Source organism: Mastomys coucha, unplaced genomic scaffold (assembly GCF_008632895.1).
Source record: "Mastomys coucha isolate ucsf_1 unplaced genomic scaffold, UCSF_Mcou_1 pScaffold23, whole genome shotgun sequence".
In the NCBI taxonomy this organism is placed as follows: domain Eukaryota; kingdom Metazoa; phylum Chordata; class Mammalia; order Rodentia; family Muridae; genus Mastomys; species Mastomys coucha.
The window spans coordinates 115,784,189-115,802,446 of NW_022196906.1; the positions used below are offsets into that span (position 1 = coordinate 115,784,189).

General features: G+C 51.8%; 1 protein-coding gene and 1 pseudogene across 2 annotated transcripts in view; one reads left to right on the forward strand and one right to left on the reverse strand.

Annotated features, from left to right (window-relative positions):
• Nucleotides 1–868: 868 nt before the first annotated feature.
• On the reverse strand, nucleotides 869–987 carry LOC116074028 (annotated as a pseudogene).
• Nucleotides 988–14,504: 13,517 nt separating this feature from the next.
• Vipr1 (vasoactive intestinal peptide receptor 1) overlaps nucleotides 14,505–18,258 on the forward strand; it is a 30,696-nt gene continuing 26,942 nt past the window's right edge. The window contains exon 1 of one of the 2 annotated variants that reach the window (XM_031344547.1): nucleotides 14,505–14,727. In XM_031344547.1, coding sequence (XP_031200407.1) covers nucleotides 14,650–14,727 — 78 coding nt within the window. In that variant the 5' untranslated portion in view covers nucleotides 14,505–14,649. The remainder of the gene's footprint in view (nucleotides 14,728–18,258) is intronic. The other variant, XM_031344546.1, reaches the window with a different exon arrangement.

The following is an 18,258-nucleotide window of genomic DNA, read 5'->3' on the forward strand; positions in this document are numbered from 1 at the left end:
TGCCGTCCACTGCTGAGCCTTCTCTCCATCCGTTCCTCCTCCTCGTGACGCTAATACCCGTTCTCTACTCTGTGGTTTAATGTTTTGACAATGTCATGGAAAGTTCCTTTCCTATTCTTTTTCTATTTGGTGTGATTATAGACCTCTTAAACCTAGACAGGCATCTTTTTCTCTGTTTGGAAATTTTTCTACAATTTTATTGAAAACAGTCTTGATGCCTTTGCTGTGGCACGATGTATATGCTATATATATGTTGCCCATAACCCAAAACTTTTCCTGGCATCCCAGAGTTCTCCCACTTTCTGTTCATATTTCGTGAAATGTGTGTTTTGTATATATTTAAGAGTGATTCTCTTTATCAAGTGGCCCAGGTCCATCCCAGGTTCTGTTTTTGGCACGACCCTCTCTGTCGGTAAGGTATTCTGTTGAGGGTTTTATCTGTCTTGTTGAAATTCTCACTTCCAGCATTTTTCAGTTTGGGCTATCTTCAGCAAGTCCACATCAGTTTGGGCTATCTTCAGCAAGCCCATATCTTTGTAGAATTCTTTTTTGTCTATCTTGGATTGGTTGCTTTATTTCATTCCTCTTTTTTGTTTTCATTCTCTTGGAGTATACTTATGACTTCTTTGAGTTGTCTGGCCATACTTGTAATCGGTCTTTTGAGTTCTTTGTCTGATAGTTTCTCTGGGTCATTTTCATGGATGTGGTCATTAGGGTTTTGTTTGTGGAGGAGACTGGTCTTGGTTTTTCATATTGTTTATATTTCTGTGCGGAGACTTGCACATCTGAAGTTAGCTGCTTGAGTTTCTCTTTTATATTTTGTAGTTTTAAAATTTGAGTCCCTTTTTCTTTCTTTCTTTCTTTTTTAAGCTTATAGCACCCGGTATTCCAAGATGGTCTCCCATCCAAGTACTAACCAGGCCCGACCCTGCTTAGTTTCCAAGATCAGACAAGATTGGGCGTGTTCAGGGTGGTATGGCCGTACACTTGAGTCCCTTTTTCTTTTCAATAGTAGCTCTTTTGCCATCTCGAGTGTTAAGGGTGTCGTGCCATTTCCCCCTGTGGTGGTATTTAGGCCCTAAGGCTCTGCCTCAAGTCTTCCTTTGAGGGCCAAATATCGTCTCAATGCTAAGGGCCCCCCTGCCTGGGCCTGTAGCTTTTTCTATGAGTTGTGGAAACCTACATGCTTTGGGGCCTTACCCATAGTCAGAGGCAGTTCCCACCCAGTCTTTGCAGCTTCTCTGAAGCTGTGCAGGATGTGAAACCTGCAAGCACCAATAACCCTGACCCAGGCTAAGGGTGGGTTCCATCCTGGGTTGCAGCTGTGGCTGAAGTCACTGTAAAGTATGAAAAGCCCCCTGTGTTCTCAGGTTTAACCCAGACTCAGATTTACTCACCCTGGGTCCACAGTTTCTTCTTCTTCTTCTTCTTCTTCTTCTTCTTCTTCTTCTTCTTCTTCTTCTTCTTCTTCTTCTTCTTCTTCTTCTTCTTCTTCTTCTTCTTTTTCTTCTTCTTCTTCTCCTTCTCCTTCTCCTTCTCCTTCTCCTTCTCCTTCTCCTTCTCCTTCTTCTCCTCCTCCTCCTCCTCCTTCTCCTTCTCCTTCTTCTTCTTTTTTATAAATTAATTTCTTTATTATGTATAGTGTTCTACCTCATGTATACATGTACACCAGAAGAGAGCGCCAGATCTCTTTATAGATGGTTGTCAAGCCACCATGTGGTTGCTGAGGATTGAACTAAGGGCCTCTGGGAGGGCATCCAGTGCCCTTAACCTCTGAGCCATCTCTCTAGCCCCCCAGTTTCTTAAGAAGTCACTTTGGAGTGTGGAATTCCCCAAGCACCTACAAGATCAAATTTTACTTTTCATTATTTTTAAGTTTTTAAAACTTTTATTTTATTATTTATGTATGAGTGTTTTGCCTTCATGTATGTCTGTGTACTACATGTGTACAGCACCCATGGAAGCCAGAAGAGGGCATCAGATCCCCTGGAACTAGAGAGTTGCAGACAGTTGTGAGCCAACACATGGGTGCTGGGAATTGAACCAGGTCCTCCACAAGAATGACCAGTGCTCTTAACTTCTGAGCCAACTCTCCAGCCCTGTTTTTAATGTCTTTATTAGCTATCTCTCAATCAATTGTCATCCTTTATGTCTGGTTTGTTGTGTGTTTAAAAACATGCTGGGCTGGGGATGCAGCTCAGGGATAGAGCATTTGCCTGACACATGTAAGCCCCAAAGTCTGACTCCTTACAGCAGTGATAATAAATGAATTCTATCATGAATCCATAGGCTTCGGAAGACCCATGGCTGAGCAGGTCAAAGCTTCTGCCATAGAGAGATATCCCCCAAGAAAAGGGAAGGAGAAATCCTGTAGCTAAGACAGATTCTCACTCAAAGCAGCTGGAGGACTGGGAGCAAGGTTGTGTGGGTAGCCTAGAAAAGAACTCTACCGCATTCTGTATCCTCACTCCCGCTTTAAGGAGCCTGTAAGTATAGCTCCAGTTATTGCATGTTTCTTCTCTGCGTAGCATTCAGTTGAACAGGAGAAGGGCTCCTGGCATGAGGATAATAGGAAGAAGAGCTTTGGAGGCACAAGCTGCTCCTCTCTAGACTGGGTCTGGTAGTGGCTAGGAACCACACGCCGTGGTCTCCCAGAGGACAAGTCTGGAGTGAGAGCACTTGGTTGTCCTTCAAGCTGATGAAAGGGTGTAGAATTGCCCTTTGCCATCCACTAAAGTAAATTTATGGTACCTGTTCCAGAAAGGCAAAGGCTGACACATCCTACTGCTCAACTCTATATCAAGATGCCAGATGGTCCCTAATTCTTCAATGGCCCAGCAGGCGCTTTGTGGCCCTGCTGTGACAGCCATGGAATGGGAGATAACTGAACATTCTTTTAGGGGTCCTGTTGCAACAGCCCATGGGGTTCTCCATTCATCCATCTACACGAGATGGATGAGATCTACCATCTCAGCTCGTAGAGGCGGCTGTGACCAGGAAGTGCAAGGAAGATGTCCCTACACAGGAGCCCAGGATTGACGTCTCAGATTCCAGCTCTTTCTGGGAGATTTCTTCAGCCCTTGCTGAACCTCTCCCAGGCAGACTCCACAGCACCCTGCATGTCTCCCTCGTCTAGTCCTCTGAAGCCCAAAGCCACTGTGAACTTGGACTCCTGTCTCCTGTCCCAACTTCAGCCACCAGAGAAACCAGAACAGGAGTGCAGGCAGCCTACCAGTGGCTACACTCCTGAAGAAAACATCCTTCCCAGCAAACACTAGTTGCTTATAATGCCTCAGGGAGGGGCAGCCCCTTCTCAGACTGAGAGGAAATGTTGACAGGCGTGCCATCTTGTTCAGCTAGTCACCACCTTTTGACCTCAAGAGTGCAACAGCTAGGCCATGCCCAGAACGTGTTCCACAACACCCCACCCCTCCCTCCAGCTCTGACATTTCCCTCCCTTCTACAGTGTCCCCCGAGCCTCGGAGGGGTGATAAACATATCTGTCCTATTTATGGCTGAACACCACTGACTACACTTCTTCTCAGCAGTCTGGCCAGTTCCGTGTCCCTCCAGGAACTGCTTGCTGCCCATTGGAAAACAAGCTTCTCTGGCCGAAGCTGACAGCGCACCAACCCATGGGCGTGAGCGCAGGTGTCTGGAAGGCAATTTGACTGGCACATTATGTCTATATAGTGAAACTGCACAGTAGCTGTGCCGGTAAGCCTGTGACTTCCTCAGGCAAGAGATTTTTCAGTCCCTTACAAAGGCTGCACTTCTCAGCCACAGGGGGCCATGTGAGCACTCCCAGCAAGTGAGACACCAAAAGAGGTTGCTGTGAACTTCCAAGCCATCTCATTCCTAGGAAAAGGCATGCCCTCTCTTCTTCTGACTGGAAAGCAGAAGTGGTAGCCAACTGTGGCCGTGAGGACAAGTGTCTTCTCTGAGCATTGACACCCTTTGGTGCCTCCTCCCCCACTGTGGTGTGGGAACACAGAGGCCTTCTGTCAACAGGCATGTGAGTGAGTCATCTTGGAAATGTATCTTCCATGCGGCTTCTCCCCCAGAAGACCACCAACATCCACCTACCGAGTGAGGCAAGGAGGCTCCAGTTGACACTGCTAGAAGTCACCTTGGTCCACAGAAGCCCACAATGGGTTATTAAAGCTATCCAGGCTATACAGAGAAGCCCTGTCTTTGGCCAAAACCAAAACAAAAACAAAAACAAAAAACAAAACAACAACAACCAAAAAAAAAAAAAAAACCCAACCAAACAACCAAACAAAAAACTATCCCATCTTAAGGTCATTTGCTAAATCAGATAACTATTGTGGGTTGAAATGTATTCTCCCAGAATTCATATGTTGGATTCTTGCTTGGCCCTCAGGATCTCAGAACGTGGTGGCATTTGGAAACAGCCTTTAGTGAGGTAACCAAGTTCAAGTGAGATTATAGGGTGGGCCTCAATCCAATATAGCCTTATAAAAAAGGGTGTTGTTGAATTAGGAAGACGGCTCCATCAGTAAAGTGCTTGTTGCACAAGAATAAAGACCTGAGTTTGATTCCCAGAACCCAGAGAAAAAAGCTAAGTGTGGTGCTAAGCACTGGAACCCAGTGATGGAGAGAGGCAGGCAGCTCCCCCGGGCTTAACCGCCTGGTCAGCCTGGCTAAGTCAATGAGTGACAGAGCCTGTCAGCAAAAAATAAAATAAAATATAAAAAAAAGAAGATGCACAGGTCCTGAAGGGTGAAACCGAGAGTAGGTTCTGGCCTCCATGTGCACACATATACAGGAGAAGAAAATGAGAAAATTAAAGTATAGCAAGGACGGGGTGTTAGTGTTCATATGTATGCCATGCCTCCTCCTACCCAGTGCGGCCTCTGTATTCTGTGCTTCCTCTCACCCGGTGTGGCCTCTGTCTCTTTGCCTGGGTGACTCGTGTCCCTCAGGGACACACAGGACATTTTTAGTTGCTGCATTCGTTGGGACGCAGTTTCAACCGAGTGTGGTAGAGACCAATGAACACTGTAAAGCTACGGCTTCGCTTCTTTATTCCTGAGCCAGCAGGGAGACGCCTGGTAGGGTGCTGAGGACCCAGGGGGCTCCTGTCTCAGTGTTCTGCCTACTACTCCTTGGATGTCACCCGAATCCATTGTGGTGACTCTCTAGAGTCAGCATGATGAAAGACCACAGAGAATGCTGAAACAGCAGGAATTAACATCTGAGAACCAGACACCTGGGATGCAGGTCTTGGGAGGGTGGCTCTGAGCAGGGCTGAGAGAGGCCCCTCTGTGTCCTGTGCTATTTCAGACAAAAAGAAGCCTCGGGGCAGGAACAGCTGGCAAGTGTCTTGGGCCTGGGGCACCGTCCAGGTCGTGGAGGAAATGACACGGTGTGCGCAGATGAGACTATTTTTACCAAGACCTGTGCAAACAGAGGTGCGGGCTTATCCGGCTAGTTTCTCCCTCCTCTGGCACCTGGCCTACAGGGCCATTACCAAGTAGGCAGTGCCTGCTTCATGGGGAGCCGCAGAGACAGGATGGACAGCCAGAGAAAAGGCAGTTAATTTCCCCCTAGGTGCTCCCAGAGCCTTTCTAACTAGGGCTACTAGTTCCCTCTAAGTGAGGTGGGCTCAGGCTCAGCTACTGCTGCCTGCTGGAGTCAGCTGAACCCTATGAGATCCCATACCAGGCCTGTGGGCTGGGCGGCAGCCAGGGTACCAGGGTTAGAAGTCAGGCTGAGTAGAGGGATCATAGCCAGGTGTGGTTCTGGGATCATGGGTCAATGTGGACCGAAAGGCTCACTATCGGGATCAGGGGTCCATCTAAATTGGAGCCTGTAATCAGGTCAAAGGTCAGGCTGGGGTCAGAAGTGAACTCGGAGTCATGGGTGGAGGGAGGCCTGAGATTGGACCTGGGGATTAGCCTGCAGTCATGAGAGAGACTTGGCCTTGGGCCAGTCACAAAGAGAACACCACTGAGAAAAAGTCCCAGCCCAACCCCTTTTCAAGCTCCTTCTCCCTTAACCAGACATCCACTGTGGGTCTACCACGCCCAGTGAGAGCCCCTCCATCCACCTAGAGGCAAAGCTGACACAGATCCCCACTCAGAACCTAACTGGGCAGTTGGGGGCAGGGTGGGGATGCTCCGAGAAGGACCTGTCAAGGCAGAGCTGCGTTGGGGTAAGAGTATGAGCTGCCTCCTCACAGGAGGTCCTGGTCCTCACTACCCACATAGGAAGAAGCACTGAAGGCCAAAAGAGAGGGCTAGCCAGGAGACGCCCCCTGAGCTGGGGCAACCTTCGAAACCTGCGGACACAGTTGGCACTGGGTCCTACTAAGATGCACCATTTACCTCGTAAATGTGATTGGCTGAGGATAATGCAGCAGTCCAGGAACTCAAGTGGTGTTTGTGTGTCCCTGTCCTCTTGCAGCTTTTGTCTCAGCAATGGAACGAAATGAAAAATGTTCTGAATCACAAAGGATTAAATGGCATCTTAGAAGCCGGTAAGAGCTGGGACCATGTTTAAGTAGGAGGGAGACTAGAAATTGGGCTGGGGAGAGGAAACAGTTTGCTGTATTAAACAGGGTGGTTCCCAGCTTTGGGGGAGGGGTGCGTGGGAATCCCTGGGTGATGGGCACTCAAGCTAGGGGAGGCTCTGGGAGATCTTCAGAAGAGCAGGAGGCCAGAGCAGCTAGTCAGGCAGCTAGAGTCTTTTTGATCAAGGTGCTCAGGGTCTGTGAGCTCTTTCAGGGTCAAAGGTGATAGCATCACTGGTGTCTTAAGATAATCAGTCTCAAATGAAGATGTTAAAGCTGGGTGTGGTGGTACACACCTTTAATCCCAGCACTTGGCAGGCAGAGGCAGGTGGATCTCAGAGTTGGAGGCCAGCCTGGTTTGTACAGAGTGAGTTCCGAGACAGCCAAGGCTACACAAAGAAACCCTATCTGAAATAAAGCAAGAGGAAGAGGAGGAGGAGGAGGAGGAGGAGGAGGAGGAGGAAGAGAGAGAGAGAGAGAGAGGGAGGGAGGTTAAATGACAGCCGAGGGAGGCAGTCACCAACTTCTGTCCGTTAAGGAAGAAGATGAAGAGAGAGCTTGTAAGAGGCCCTGTCCAGGGCTCTGTCTAACAGGTGAAGCTTATTCAAACAAGCAACAATTTTTAAAAGCATTGTATGGCAGGGAAGGAAAATTGAGGGTTAAATAATGACTACTAGAGCTGAGAAGGAATCTTCACGGTTCACCATTGCTGACAGGAGTACTGCCTGGTGCAGTTTGGTGGCAGGCAGCCTCTCCGCAGCTCTCATCCTTCAGAGAGAGCTCTCATCCTTCCTTAAACTGTGGGTCAAAACCTCACCCAGGTCACAGAATGGACTGTGGTAGGTCAAAAGCATAAAGGATCCCAAGCATTGCCTTAAAATCAAACATGTCACAAATCTGAAGTCAGTCTGGTTCACCCATTTAGCTTCTGAGGGTGCGCATTCATGCACACGCACACGTGCACGCGCGAACACGTGCGTGCTCGAACACACACACACACACCCCTTTGTCTGCTGCCATACCAGGCAGCGGCAGTAAGTGCTAAATATACATACAAATGCACACATACACAAGTCAATATGAATATTCAACCCAACACCGTGAATGCAGAGTATGCATAGGTTCTGAGACGCTAAAGGTTCTCAGAAAACAGATGCGTGCAGCTAGTGGAGATGCAGGTACCTGGGCAGAATGCAGAGTAGGAAGGAAGGACAGACAAGTCCCCTCCAAGCCCCTTGCTCCAGCATCCAGCTGCTGCTGTGTTTCCTTCCCAAGTTCCCATCCTCTGCTCACAGTCCTCCTCCCCATCACCACATCCTCATTTCTCTTTCTCTGCTTCGAAGTCTCTGTCTTCCAGGCCCGCCTCCCAGCCCTGGACAGGGAGCCCCACCCAGCAGCTAGGTCACCCAGCAGCTCTAATGTGAGGCCCCTGATGCCCCCATACTCCAGGCCCCCTAGATCTGCTCTCTCCTTGCTAGGGATAGTACTCCTTCAGAACAGCCTAAGGGGAATAAGGAGGTGGGGAGGGTGGCTCGTAGGGCCCAGCTTTGCAACCACATGTGATGGTTCCTGTCTTGGCTAGACAACATGCTACCCCAGAGGGAGACTGCAGCCGGAGAAAGGCAGAAGTGGCGAAAGACATTTCCTGTCCAGGTCAGGAACTTGGAGTGCCAAGCCTAGGAACACAAGAGCAGAGGGGGACTTCTCTGTAAGCCCTCAGACTGTCTTCCTTGAGAAGCACTGGACTTGCTTCCTTCCCCTGCCTCAGGAGGTCAGCAGCCTCATACATTGGACACCAGCCCTCTACCTCCCCACGGTTCTCAGGCCCTAAAGTGTCAGCCTCTGCTCTTGCTGGATCTTACTCCTGGCTAATACAGGTCTTGGCACCAGCCATGGAAGGGTCAGATGGGCTTGAGTTGCCCTATGCAAACCACCCAGAGGCCAAGAAAGGCTGAAGTTACTTTTGTTGTTGTTTTAATGTATTGAAAAGATAAAGTCAAAATGAACTTGAACTTTAGAAAATGAAGATAAACCTGCTCTCAGATTGTGGAGCGAGTGTTCATGAAGAAGGTACGAGGGAGACCTGGGGCTTCGGCTGTGCTAAGCGCAAGTCTGCTCCCTCCATACTCAGACCGCAGTGAGCAGTCAGGAGCGTTCAGATGTTCATGATTTGGGGCTGCTGGGAGATTCAGTCTCCAGATTGAGGAGGTATAGTCCTTAACTCGCAGCTCGTGGACCACCCTGCCCCGTGTGTAAGCCATTACAACGAATCCCTCATATGCGCATGCTTTATTGGCTGATCTTTGTTCTTCCTTCTTAAATTCTCATTCCTTCAATTGTCTATATTGATTGAAACTTAAAACTATCCCTAATCTCTAATTTTTTTTGCTTCTATAGATGGTTTAATCTCAGTTTAACTCTCCCATACATACAGTCTTCTATTGGGCTGTAAGAGTCATTTAGCTTTTTATCCTCATCTGCTTTCTTCTCCTCCTTCCCCTCTCCTTCCTCCTCCCCTACCCTCTGCCCTTTCTCTCCACCCCCTTCTTTCTCATCCTCTTTCTCCTCTTCCTCCTCCTCCTGGTTGTTTAGGAATTACATGAGAATTTTCACTTCTCCAGTGGACAGCAATAAAAATTTAATGCTCATTAATCTCTGGTGAAATAAATTATGCTGCTGAAACTCCATGTATGCTTTGTCCTATCCGCTCTATATCCCTCTTCCAGAATCTCTGCCCAAAGTCACCTGTGCAATAGCTCACAAGAACCCAGGGCTGGAAGAGGGGTAGGCTGGTGAGGGTAACCCTGAGCTCTCCTGGGGTGGGAACCCCAACAGGGGTCCATTGCTGCAGAAACAAGCTCTGAAGACCACTTGGTACTGTCTGTTGTTCTAGGCACCCATCCCTAACCCCAGACCCTTACTCCTAGCTCTGTCTTCTTCTGTTGACAGCACACACTCCAGCCTGTCTCTCTCAGATCCTAGTATTGCTTGACCAGGGGACAGAGGGATCTTGTAGCCCCACTTAGGAGCTAAGCTCATGGAACTCAGGGTAAGGGACACCTTGCAATGACTGGTGGATGTAGCAGTGAAGCCTAGTCATGAGATAGTCTCCCTGATTCCTGAAGGTCAGAGCCTAGATCTCTGCGGAGGGCTGGTGCCACCAAAACTTGATATTACTAAAACTATATTCATATTCACTATGCTGGCTAGTCTTATGTCAACTTGACACATGTAGAATTATCTGAAAGGAGGGAACCTCAATTCAGAAAATGCTTCTATAATTCTGACTGTAGGGCATTTTCTGAATTAGTGGTTGATTAGGGAGGGACCAATCCATTGTGGGTGAGACCATCCTTGAGCTGGTGGTCCTGGGTTCTATAACAAAGCAGGCTGAGAAAGCCATGAGGAACAAGTCAGTAAGCAGCACCCCTCCATGGCCTCTGCATCAGTCCCTGCCTCCAGGCTCCTGCCCTGCTCGAGTTCCTGTCCTGGCTCCTTTGATGAACAGTGCTGTGGAAGCCAAGCACATCCTTTCCTCATGGTGTTCCCTCACAGCGATAGTGAGCCTAGTGGACAGACAGACACAGGTGATTCTGTGTGCACATATGAAGCTGCCACTGGACAGTAAATGTGAGGAGCAACCCCTCCCTCCAGAATCTCTAGACTCCTACACCATGACGCTCATGCTGGGGGACCTGAGGATGGACTGCTCACCCCTGAGTTTGGAGGAAGGGAGTTCTCAAGTCATCCTTCTATTCAGATTGAGAGCTCTAGTGGTGATGGGGCCAGGGTCTTTTCCTCAGCCCCTAACCCAAACCCTAATCCTAACCCTAACTCTTTGCCTCAGCCCCTAACCATAACCCTAACCCTAACCCTAACCCTAACCCTAACCCTAACCCCTAACCCTAACCCCTAACCCTAACCCTAACCCTTTTCCTCAGCCCCTAACCCTAACCCTAACCCTAACCCTGGTCTTTTCCTTAGCCCCTGACCCTGACCCTGACCCTGACCCTGACCCTGACCCTAACCCTAACCCTGCCCAACTCCTTCCATTTTCCCATGCCTCAGTTTTCTCTCTCTGTAGATGTAGAGGTGAATCACTTGGGCCTGCCTCGAGGAAGGACTGCTATGGCTGGGAATGTATCTTAGTCAGTAGAGTAGTTACCCAGAACACACAAAGCTCTGTGTCCAACCCTTAGTACTGTATAACCTAGGCATGTGTGATATGTGCATTCTGGGAATGAAGGAGAAGGATCAGGAGTTCAAGCTCATCCTCAGCTATATAGTAAGTTCAAGGCCATCCTAGGCTACATGAGACTCTCTCAAAGAAAGAGGTTGTGCAGAGTGGAGAGGAAATCTTGCTTTATCTCTAATAGTATAGCCTAAAGATCTCACCCATTCCCTGCCTTCTTTTCCTTTACTGTTCAAAAGGCAATAAAATTCCATTCTCCAAGTCCCATCTCAGTGTCTGCCCCGGAACCACCTGAAATGACACTTGTGCCAGGGCACCAACCTGCTCCAGAGCTCTAGGCCTCAGCTTTTAGGAGCCAGGGAGGCTATCTCATGACTGGGCCCCGAGCTTCACTGCTACATCCACCAGTCATTTCAAGGTGTCCCCTCCCCTGAGTTCCATGAGCTTAGCTCCTAACTGGGGCTACAAGATCCCTCTGTCCCCTGCTCAAGCAATGCTAGGATCCTCCGAAGGCACAGGTCATGTTCCCATTAGTGACAAGTGTAGCCTCACCACAGAGCCGGACGTGATGGTAGATAAGGGAGAGGTGAGCAGAAGAAAGAACAAAAGAATATTCTTGGAACATCTTCTCAGGCCTCCCTGCCACCCTCCAACCTACGGATGGAGTTGAAAGGCTCTGGCAGAAAGGTAAAGCCCGCAATGAAGGGACACAGCGAGGAGGGGGGAGCTGCTGTCACCACCCCGCATTGACACAGACCTACAGCTGTTGGTCCCTTCAATTCAGAGGCTCAGGGAAGGTAAAGCTGCCGCCACTCAGACTGCAATGTGACTGGGTCTGCTCCAGGGTCTCCCCAGGCCATGTCTGTCACCTGCCCTTGACTTAGTCCCATGACGCTGCTCAAGGACATGCTGTGTTTCTCCGCTGCCCTTGCAGTTCGCCAGAATCTCCTCCTCCTCATTGACTCAGCTACACACAAGGCACTGACTGAGACATCCTGAGAGGTGGCTGCAGGCCTGGAGGAGGAGAGGGTGGCACACGCCACGGGGATGCAGCGGGCTGAAAGCCAGACAGGAATGGATGAGTAACTGTAGTTTCTTTCTGCAGAGCTTGTTGTCACGGGGAATGGCAAGTGACTGTCTCCCCTTCCCCCGCTTCATCCGCTGCACCCCTGTGATTGTGGCAGCTAGAATCTGAGCCAAAATCTGGGAACAGGTTGCAGGGATCTAGCAGAGACCAGGCTAGCACAGGACTCAAGTGAGAAAGGCTTTAGACATGGGGGCAGACCGTGGCTCAGGCTCCTATGACTGTTCCCATGTAGATTTGTGAGGCAAAGGCAGGCGACATAGGAATCCCTTCTCAGGATAACCACCACCACCACCTGGCACCTCAGCCTTGGAGATCTTCTCCCTCAGTTTGAGATGCTTTCTCTTAAACCTCAGGGACCTGCTCCCTCAGCCTCAGGTGTCTCCTCCCTCAGCCTTGCTTATACCTGCTTCCCAGGCCCCGTGAAGCCCGTCTGCCCCCATCTCTGCTTCGGATGTCCCCTCCTTCCTGAAGCCTTTCCTATTACCTAGGGAAACAGCAGTGGCCTCCTCCTCAGATTCCCAAGGCTCCCCTAGGGTGGCACAAGATTGACCTCCCGGTGGTGTCTCAGAACACAGGCTTTGTGTAAGAGGCAGCAGTTGACAGGAGGTAACCTGGGTTGCATTTCTAAGGTTATTTTTGCCATTCTCCTGCTCCTTTTCTTGTGTCCTTTGATGGTAAGGAAGGGTGGATCCCCAGGGAACAACCAGAAAGAACAGCAGAGAATTGGAAGAGAATCTATTCTCCCTGAGTCATCTTCCTCTTCTGGGGGTCAGGCCAGGAAGACACCAGGGGGTCCTGCTGATGCTCTCAGCTGCAGCCTAGCACTAGCCTTCCAACCTCCAGCCCAAGAGGGATCAGAGTGGACAGGGCAGCCATCATCACCGGTGGCCTCTACCTCTCATCTATTTACTTCATCTGCCTGGTGAAGGTCACGTAGCAAACTGGAGTCTGGTTTCCCACTCCCTTCCAAGCACCTGAAAGCCTCCTCCCCGTCCCGCCCCCCCAGAAAATGCTAACAGGACCATAAGGTGAAGCACCATCTCGTTTTGCTTAGGGTGGTCTGAAATCCACAGGAATCCTCCTCCTTCAGCCTCCAGAGCAGTGGGATCACAGGCATGTGCCACCATGCCCCACTTGCTGATGGGATACCAATATTCTGTAGCTGCCTAGTGACATCCGGGGGTGGGCAGGGTTGAGAGCCAAAGCTCACATCTGGGACTTGACCATACCACCCCAAGTGCTGATAGGACCCCACTGCCCCATTAGAGGCTTAAGGCCTGAAAGGAGTGTGCCCATAGCCACAAGGGAGGCAAACCCCTGATTTCCTGCGCTCACAGTGGCTCCTGAAATCCTAGCCCTGAAGCGCTTGGTGACAACTACTAAACAGTTCTCTCTTCTGACACCCTATATCTGCAGAAAGGCCTGTGCCAACTAGCCCATTCTCTATACGGAAGCAGAAATTGCAGGGAGTGCCTCTTACCTCTTAACCTCTATGCCCTGGTGCGTAGTAGAGGCCTAGCTTAGGATCAGGATCAGGGGGAGAGAGAACAAGGGAGGTGCGGTAGACTAGGAAGGAGGATAAGGAGGAAGGCCAGGGGTCGCTTCCAGACTTTTCTGTAACCGACCTCAAGGCCACGCCCACAGCCCTAGTTTCCCACGTTGCAGGTTGGGAAGGCTGGAGTCCTCGGGAAATTCCCGCGCCCCTGCTGGCCAGAAAGCGCCTGGAGACCAACTTCCTTCAAGCGGATCGCACACCCTACTTCGCGTAGGGACGCGCGGCCCTCTCCACCTCAGCACCGAACTCCGCCCCTCCTCCCACCTTTTATCCCACCGCGCCATCAGCCCCCACCCCCCACATCACCTTCTCACCGTGATCACTCCAGCTCTCGGAAAGCCATCTGCACCAGTTCCCTAAGAAGTAACGCAAAGGGCTCCGAGTCGGTAACCCCGCGCCCCACGCTAGCACCGAACAATCCGAGCCCTAGAGACAAGCGTCGGAGGGAGAGCAGCCTCAAATCATCCGCTACCGGCCCGCCCGATTTTGGAGACTCGGCGCGGGACACTGGCACCCTGGTCCTAGCTCCTGGGGACTCCGGGAAGACGGGTCTGTGGATAGTCTGGGCCCACGAAAGGGTACAGGCTTCGCTTCCCGCGCGGGGGCGCTGGAACATTGACTTCGCGTCCCTCACGAGCTGCGCGGGCCGAGAGGTATCCAGCTCTAAGTGCACCCTGCCCTGGGCTGCCAAGAGGAATCCCCAGTCGACTCCCTGACTCCGGCTGCGCTCCCCTCGGCTTCTCCCTTGTCTCAGACGGTTCCAGCAGCGTGATCCGCGGGACCCCATCGGAGCCCAGCCTGCAGCCCTGAAAAGCTGTGGCCCTTCTCGTCCAAGAATCTGGGCTGCAAGCCGCTGTTGGAGCCCGGGGAGCAGACGACTGGAGAAGCTCACTGCCGGGGGCTGAGGGCGTGCCCGGGGTTGGGAGAGAAGGAGCGGACGCTGGGAACGCTGGGCGGTGTCGAGCCCAGCGTCCCCGCATCGGAGCCGAGAGGACGCACGCTAGCTGGCAGCTCCCGACGACCCGCACCTCTAGCGGGACTCTGTGCTCACGCCCCCGGGGCCCCGACTCCGCCCCCTACCTGCGCCGAGGCACCGCCTCCGTCGCGCCATTGGCTAACCCCGCCGCCCATCAGACGAGCCCCCGCCGCCCCCCACCCCCCCGGGCCTGGAGCTGTGCCTCATAGCGCCCGGGCCGCTGGCCCGCGCCACTCTCCCGCGCTGCACCAGCCACAGACCCCGTAGGCGCTCCCGGCTGCCTGCCGTGGGCTCAGGGCGGACCATGCGCCCTCCGAGCCTTCCGCCTGCCCGCTGGCTCTGCGTGCTGGCAGGAGCCCTCGCCTGCGCCCTCGGACCCGCGGTGAGTGTGCGCCCCTCCACCCAGATCCCAAGGATGGGGAAACTGCGGGGGCGGCGAATCCGGGACCATCTGGCTATCGGGGGACAGCAGGAGCGCGCTTCTCGTCTTCTCTCTTCTCTAGCCCAGAGGCGTGGGAGCTCGGTGACGCCGGGTCCCTCAAAGCTCAGCCTAGAGCGCTCACCGCGAGGAGATCCCAAGCAGCGGTGGAGAGGTTGGGGGCGAGAGGGAGCCCCAGACTTGCCTTGCGATGAGTGCCTGAGGGGGTTCGTGGGGAGGAGAGCTGTGGGTGGCACGATCGAGTGAGATGGGAGATCCTGTAGACTGTCGGGTGAGAAGGAGGCTGTGAGTGTCTGCAAGCGTCTCTGGGTATTTTGTGAACTTGTGGGATGGAGACAGCACAGCATCAGACCCAGACAGCATTAGTGCGTGTACCCTGGGAAGGGGTCCTTGGGATCTGGTGAGACTCTCCTGGGCTCTGTCTCCTCTAACTGTAGGCTGTAGGTGTCAGTAACAGGCATGTGTTGGGAAAAGCAGGAGGGTTTGATCTACCTTCGACCTCTACTCCCTCCCACACCGACATGTGTGTGGGTGTGCTCCTGTGGCTGTGACAGACTCACCAGGGTCATGGGGCAGATGCCTGGTCACCTCCTCTGAGAGTAAGGAAGACCTCAAGACTCAGAGTCCTCCTCAGCCCGTTTTACAGAAGGGCAAAGTGAGGCCACAGGAGCCACACCTGTCCCTGCCAGCCACATTTGGACAGAGGTCATCTTCCCCCCCCCCCCCCCTTTGCTCCAGGCCTGTGGAGCTGTTGCTTCAGGATTGTCTTTTCCTTAAGTGAATTCTGGTCTGAAACAAGCGGGGTGCCTGGAGGAGGTGGGGAATCTTGCTCATCTAGTGCAGTCTGTCCCTCAGTCCCTCCCTGTCACCACCTCCACTAGGGCAGGGATCAGGGCATGAATCTGTTTCCACCTAGCTGGTGTCTGGCACACCCTTCCCTGGGAAATCACACACACACACACACACACACCTATCCCTGGGAGAAATTGGCCAGCGTTGCCCTTCCTCCTGTTCATAGCCCCTCCCCACACTCCAAGCTTCATCAGACTCTGGCCCTCAGTGTCACAGGCCACACCAGCAACACTCCAACTTCCCCAGCTCTGTGCCCCAGTTACTCCATTTTGGATAAGCCAGAGGTTTTTGGACCACTGGAGGCCTCTGACCCCAGGTGCTGTCCATCTAGAAACAGGTTGAGCCCAGTCCCTCCAATACCCACCATCCCATCTTCCCACTTCTTCTTCGGAGGTGCCAAGTCTAGCTCCTCCTCCACGGAGCCTCCCCTGGTTGCTCCTGATCTTTCTGCTCCAACCTTATCTTCAGTTCCACTATCCCCAGCCTCAACTGTTACATCCATGATGGGTAGTGAGACTCACTGTCCTCTTGGTCCAAAAAACAAGGGGAAGGGACTTAGCCTGGACTGGAGGAGGATCCCAGCTCCTGCTATTCTCTCCCCATCCTCACTTGCTCCCTCCTGGAATGGACACCCAATGTTCCTGCTGTTGCCGGACTTGGGGGGGACATGTTATCAGAGTCATAAAATGGCAGCTGCAGAGTTCACAGGGAAGGCACAGAGCCTTATCACTCTGTTTATGGGGCCCTGCCTTGGCCTAGGAAGGGAAATCTTTGAGCGGAGAAGCCAAAAAAAAAAAAAAGGAAAGAAAACTTCCAGTGTCCCAGAGAAGGAAGTAAATTGTGTCCCAAGGCCTTCCATAGCTCCTCCCCCCCCGGGCAGCAGACAGGTGCCCAGTGCCAGGCTGGTGGGGACACTAAGACTACAGACAGTCTGAGGTCGTACCTTGCAAGAGTCTCCACTGGAGGAGCATGTCACAACCAGTAACCTCAGATCGATGTAGGGTACAAATTCTTAGAGCTGAGGGACAGGCCTGCTATGACAGACAAACAGGGAACCCAGAGGAAGAGGCAGGGCAGTGTCCTGAAGTTTGGCTACACTGGCCGACCTTCAACTGCAAACTAGGAAAACAGCTTTTGCTAGCCTGACTTCTATCGGAACCTGGATGGATGGGATAGAAGGCAAGGCTGGCCCCTCTGAGTGTTCCCCAGGCAGGTGGAGGCCACACCTCACCAGAGGAGTCCTTTCTGGACACTACTATCAGCCTTCCCAGGGTCTGCTCACTCCTGCCCAGTCTTCCGGCCTCAGGAGACCGTACTGTGACCTTTAGGAAACATAGTGGCTTCTGGGCCAGAATACCTTCTGGAATAGAGAGATGACCTCAGTTATGCCTGCCCAGAACTGGGAACTCTGAAAGATGAACTCTTTTTAGATGTGAATGCCTCCCCATCCTGGAGCCTGGAGCCCTAGCCTCCTCTGAGGCTTCTGTAGCTTGCATGGGAGCCACAGCTTGGGACAAGAGCTTTGGACCCTGCCCCCCCCCCACACACACACACAGAGCCATGGCTAGTTGGCTTAGGAAAGAAACATCTTTAATATCCATAGAAGTACCTGGTTTCCTCATCTTTGGAGGGACAAGAGAATCCTTGGCCCAGTGTGAGGGAGAATTAGGAAGGCAGGGCTGGGATGGAAACAGCCCCACTTTTTTGGCTGAGGCCTGATCTTCTCAGGTCTCAAGTAAGAGAGGGTTGGGTGTCCAGAGAGGACTTCCATGGACTCTGAAGGAGGACACTTTAGTGAAGATGTCAGGTGGCCCATGTAACAGATCATCTCTGTTCCTTGGTCCCAAGCTTGGACCTTTTATCTAGCCAGGGCAGGCAAGATCCATGGAGTATGTGGGGTGTCTTCATGAAGTGTCTTCAGGCTGTGACAAGGCCTCTCCAAGGAGAGCAGGCCGTAGTTGGTGGGACATCTCCAAGTGAGGGACGCCTTGGTGGTGTCCAGTTTGTGTCACATCACCTGCCCAGGGCCTCTATCTGGCCACCCTCTACCCGGCCACTCTCCTGCCATTATCAACCCTCCACTTAGCCTCTTGGTTCATGGACGAGCGCTGGAGGCTGGAGACAGACATGAGCCTCACACTTCTCTCAGTCTCTCAGGCTTTGCCCCCCCCCCCAATTTGGATTCCCAACATGAAAATAAACAAGTAGAAAGAATATTACGATAAAGCTGTGAGCGGTGGCTCATGCCTGCATTCCAGTACTCAAGAGGCTGAGGTAGGTGGAGTGAATTCAAGGCCAGCCTGGGCTCCCCAGTAATAATAAATAAATAAATCAATAAGAATTGCATAATGAGGGAAAGGAGAAATGCTCTTGCAGAGGGCCCATACAGGTACACTCCCACCACCCACATCTCAGCTCCAGGGCATCCTCCTGTGGCCTCCTTGGGCATCTGCAGGTATATGGTGTACCCACATGCACTAAGACGCACACACATGCACATAAAAAATTTAAATCTCTGTAAAAGGATAGTATAATGAATATACAGATATTTCCTAGGTTTGACATTGGCTGGCTTCTTTTTTCTTTCTTTCTTTCTTTCTTTCTTTCTTTTTTTTTTTTTTT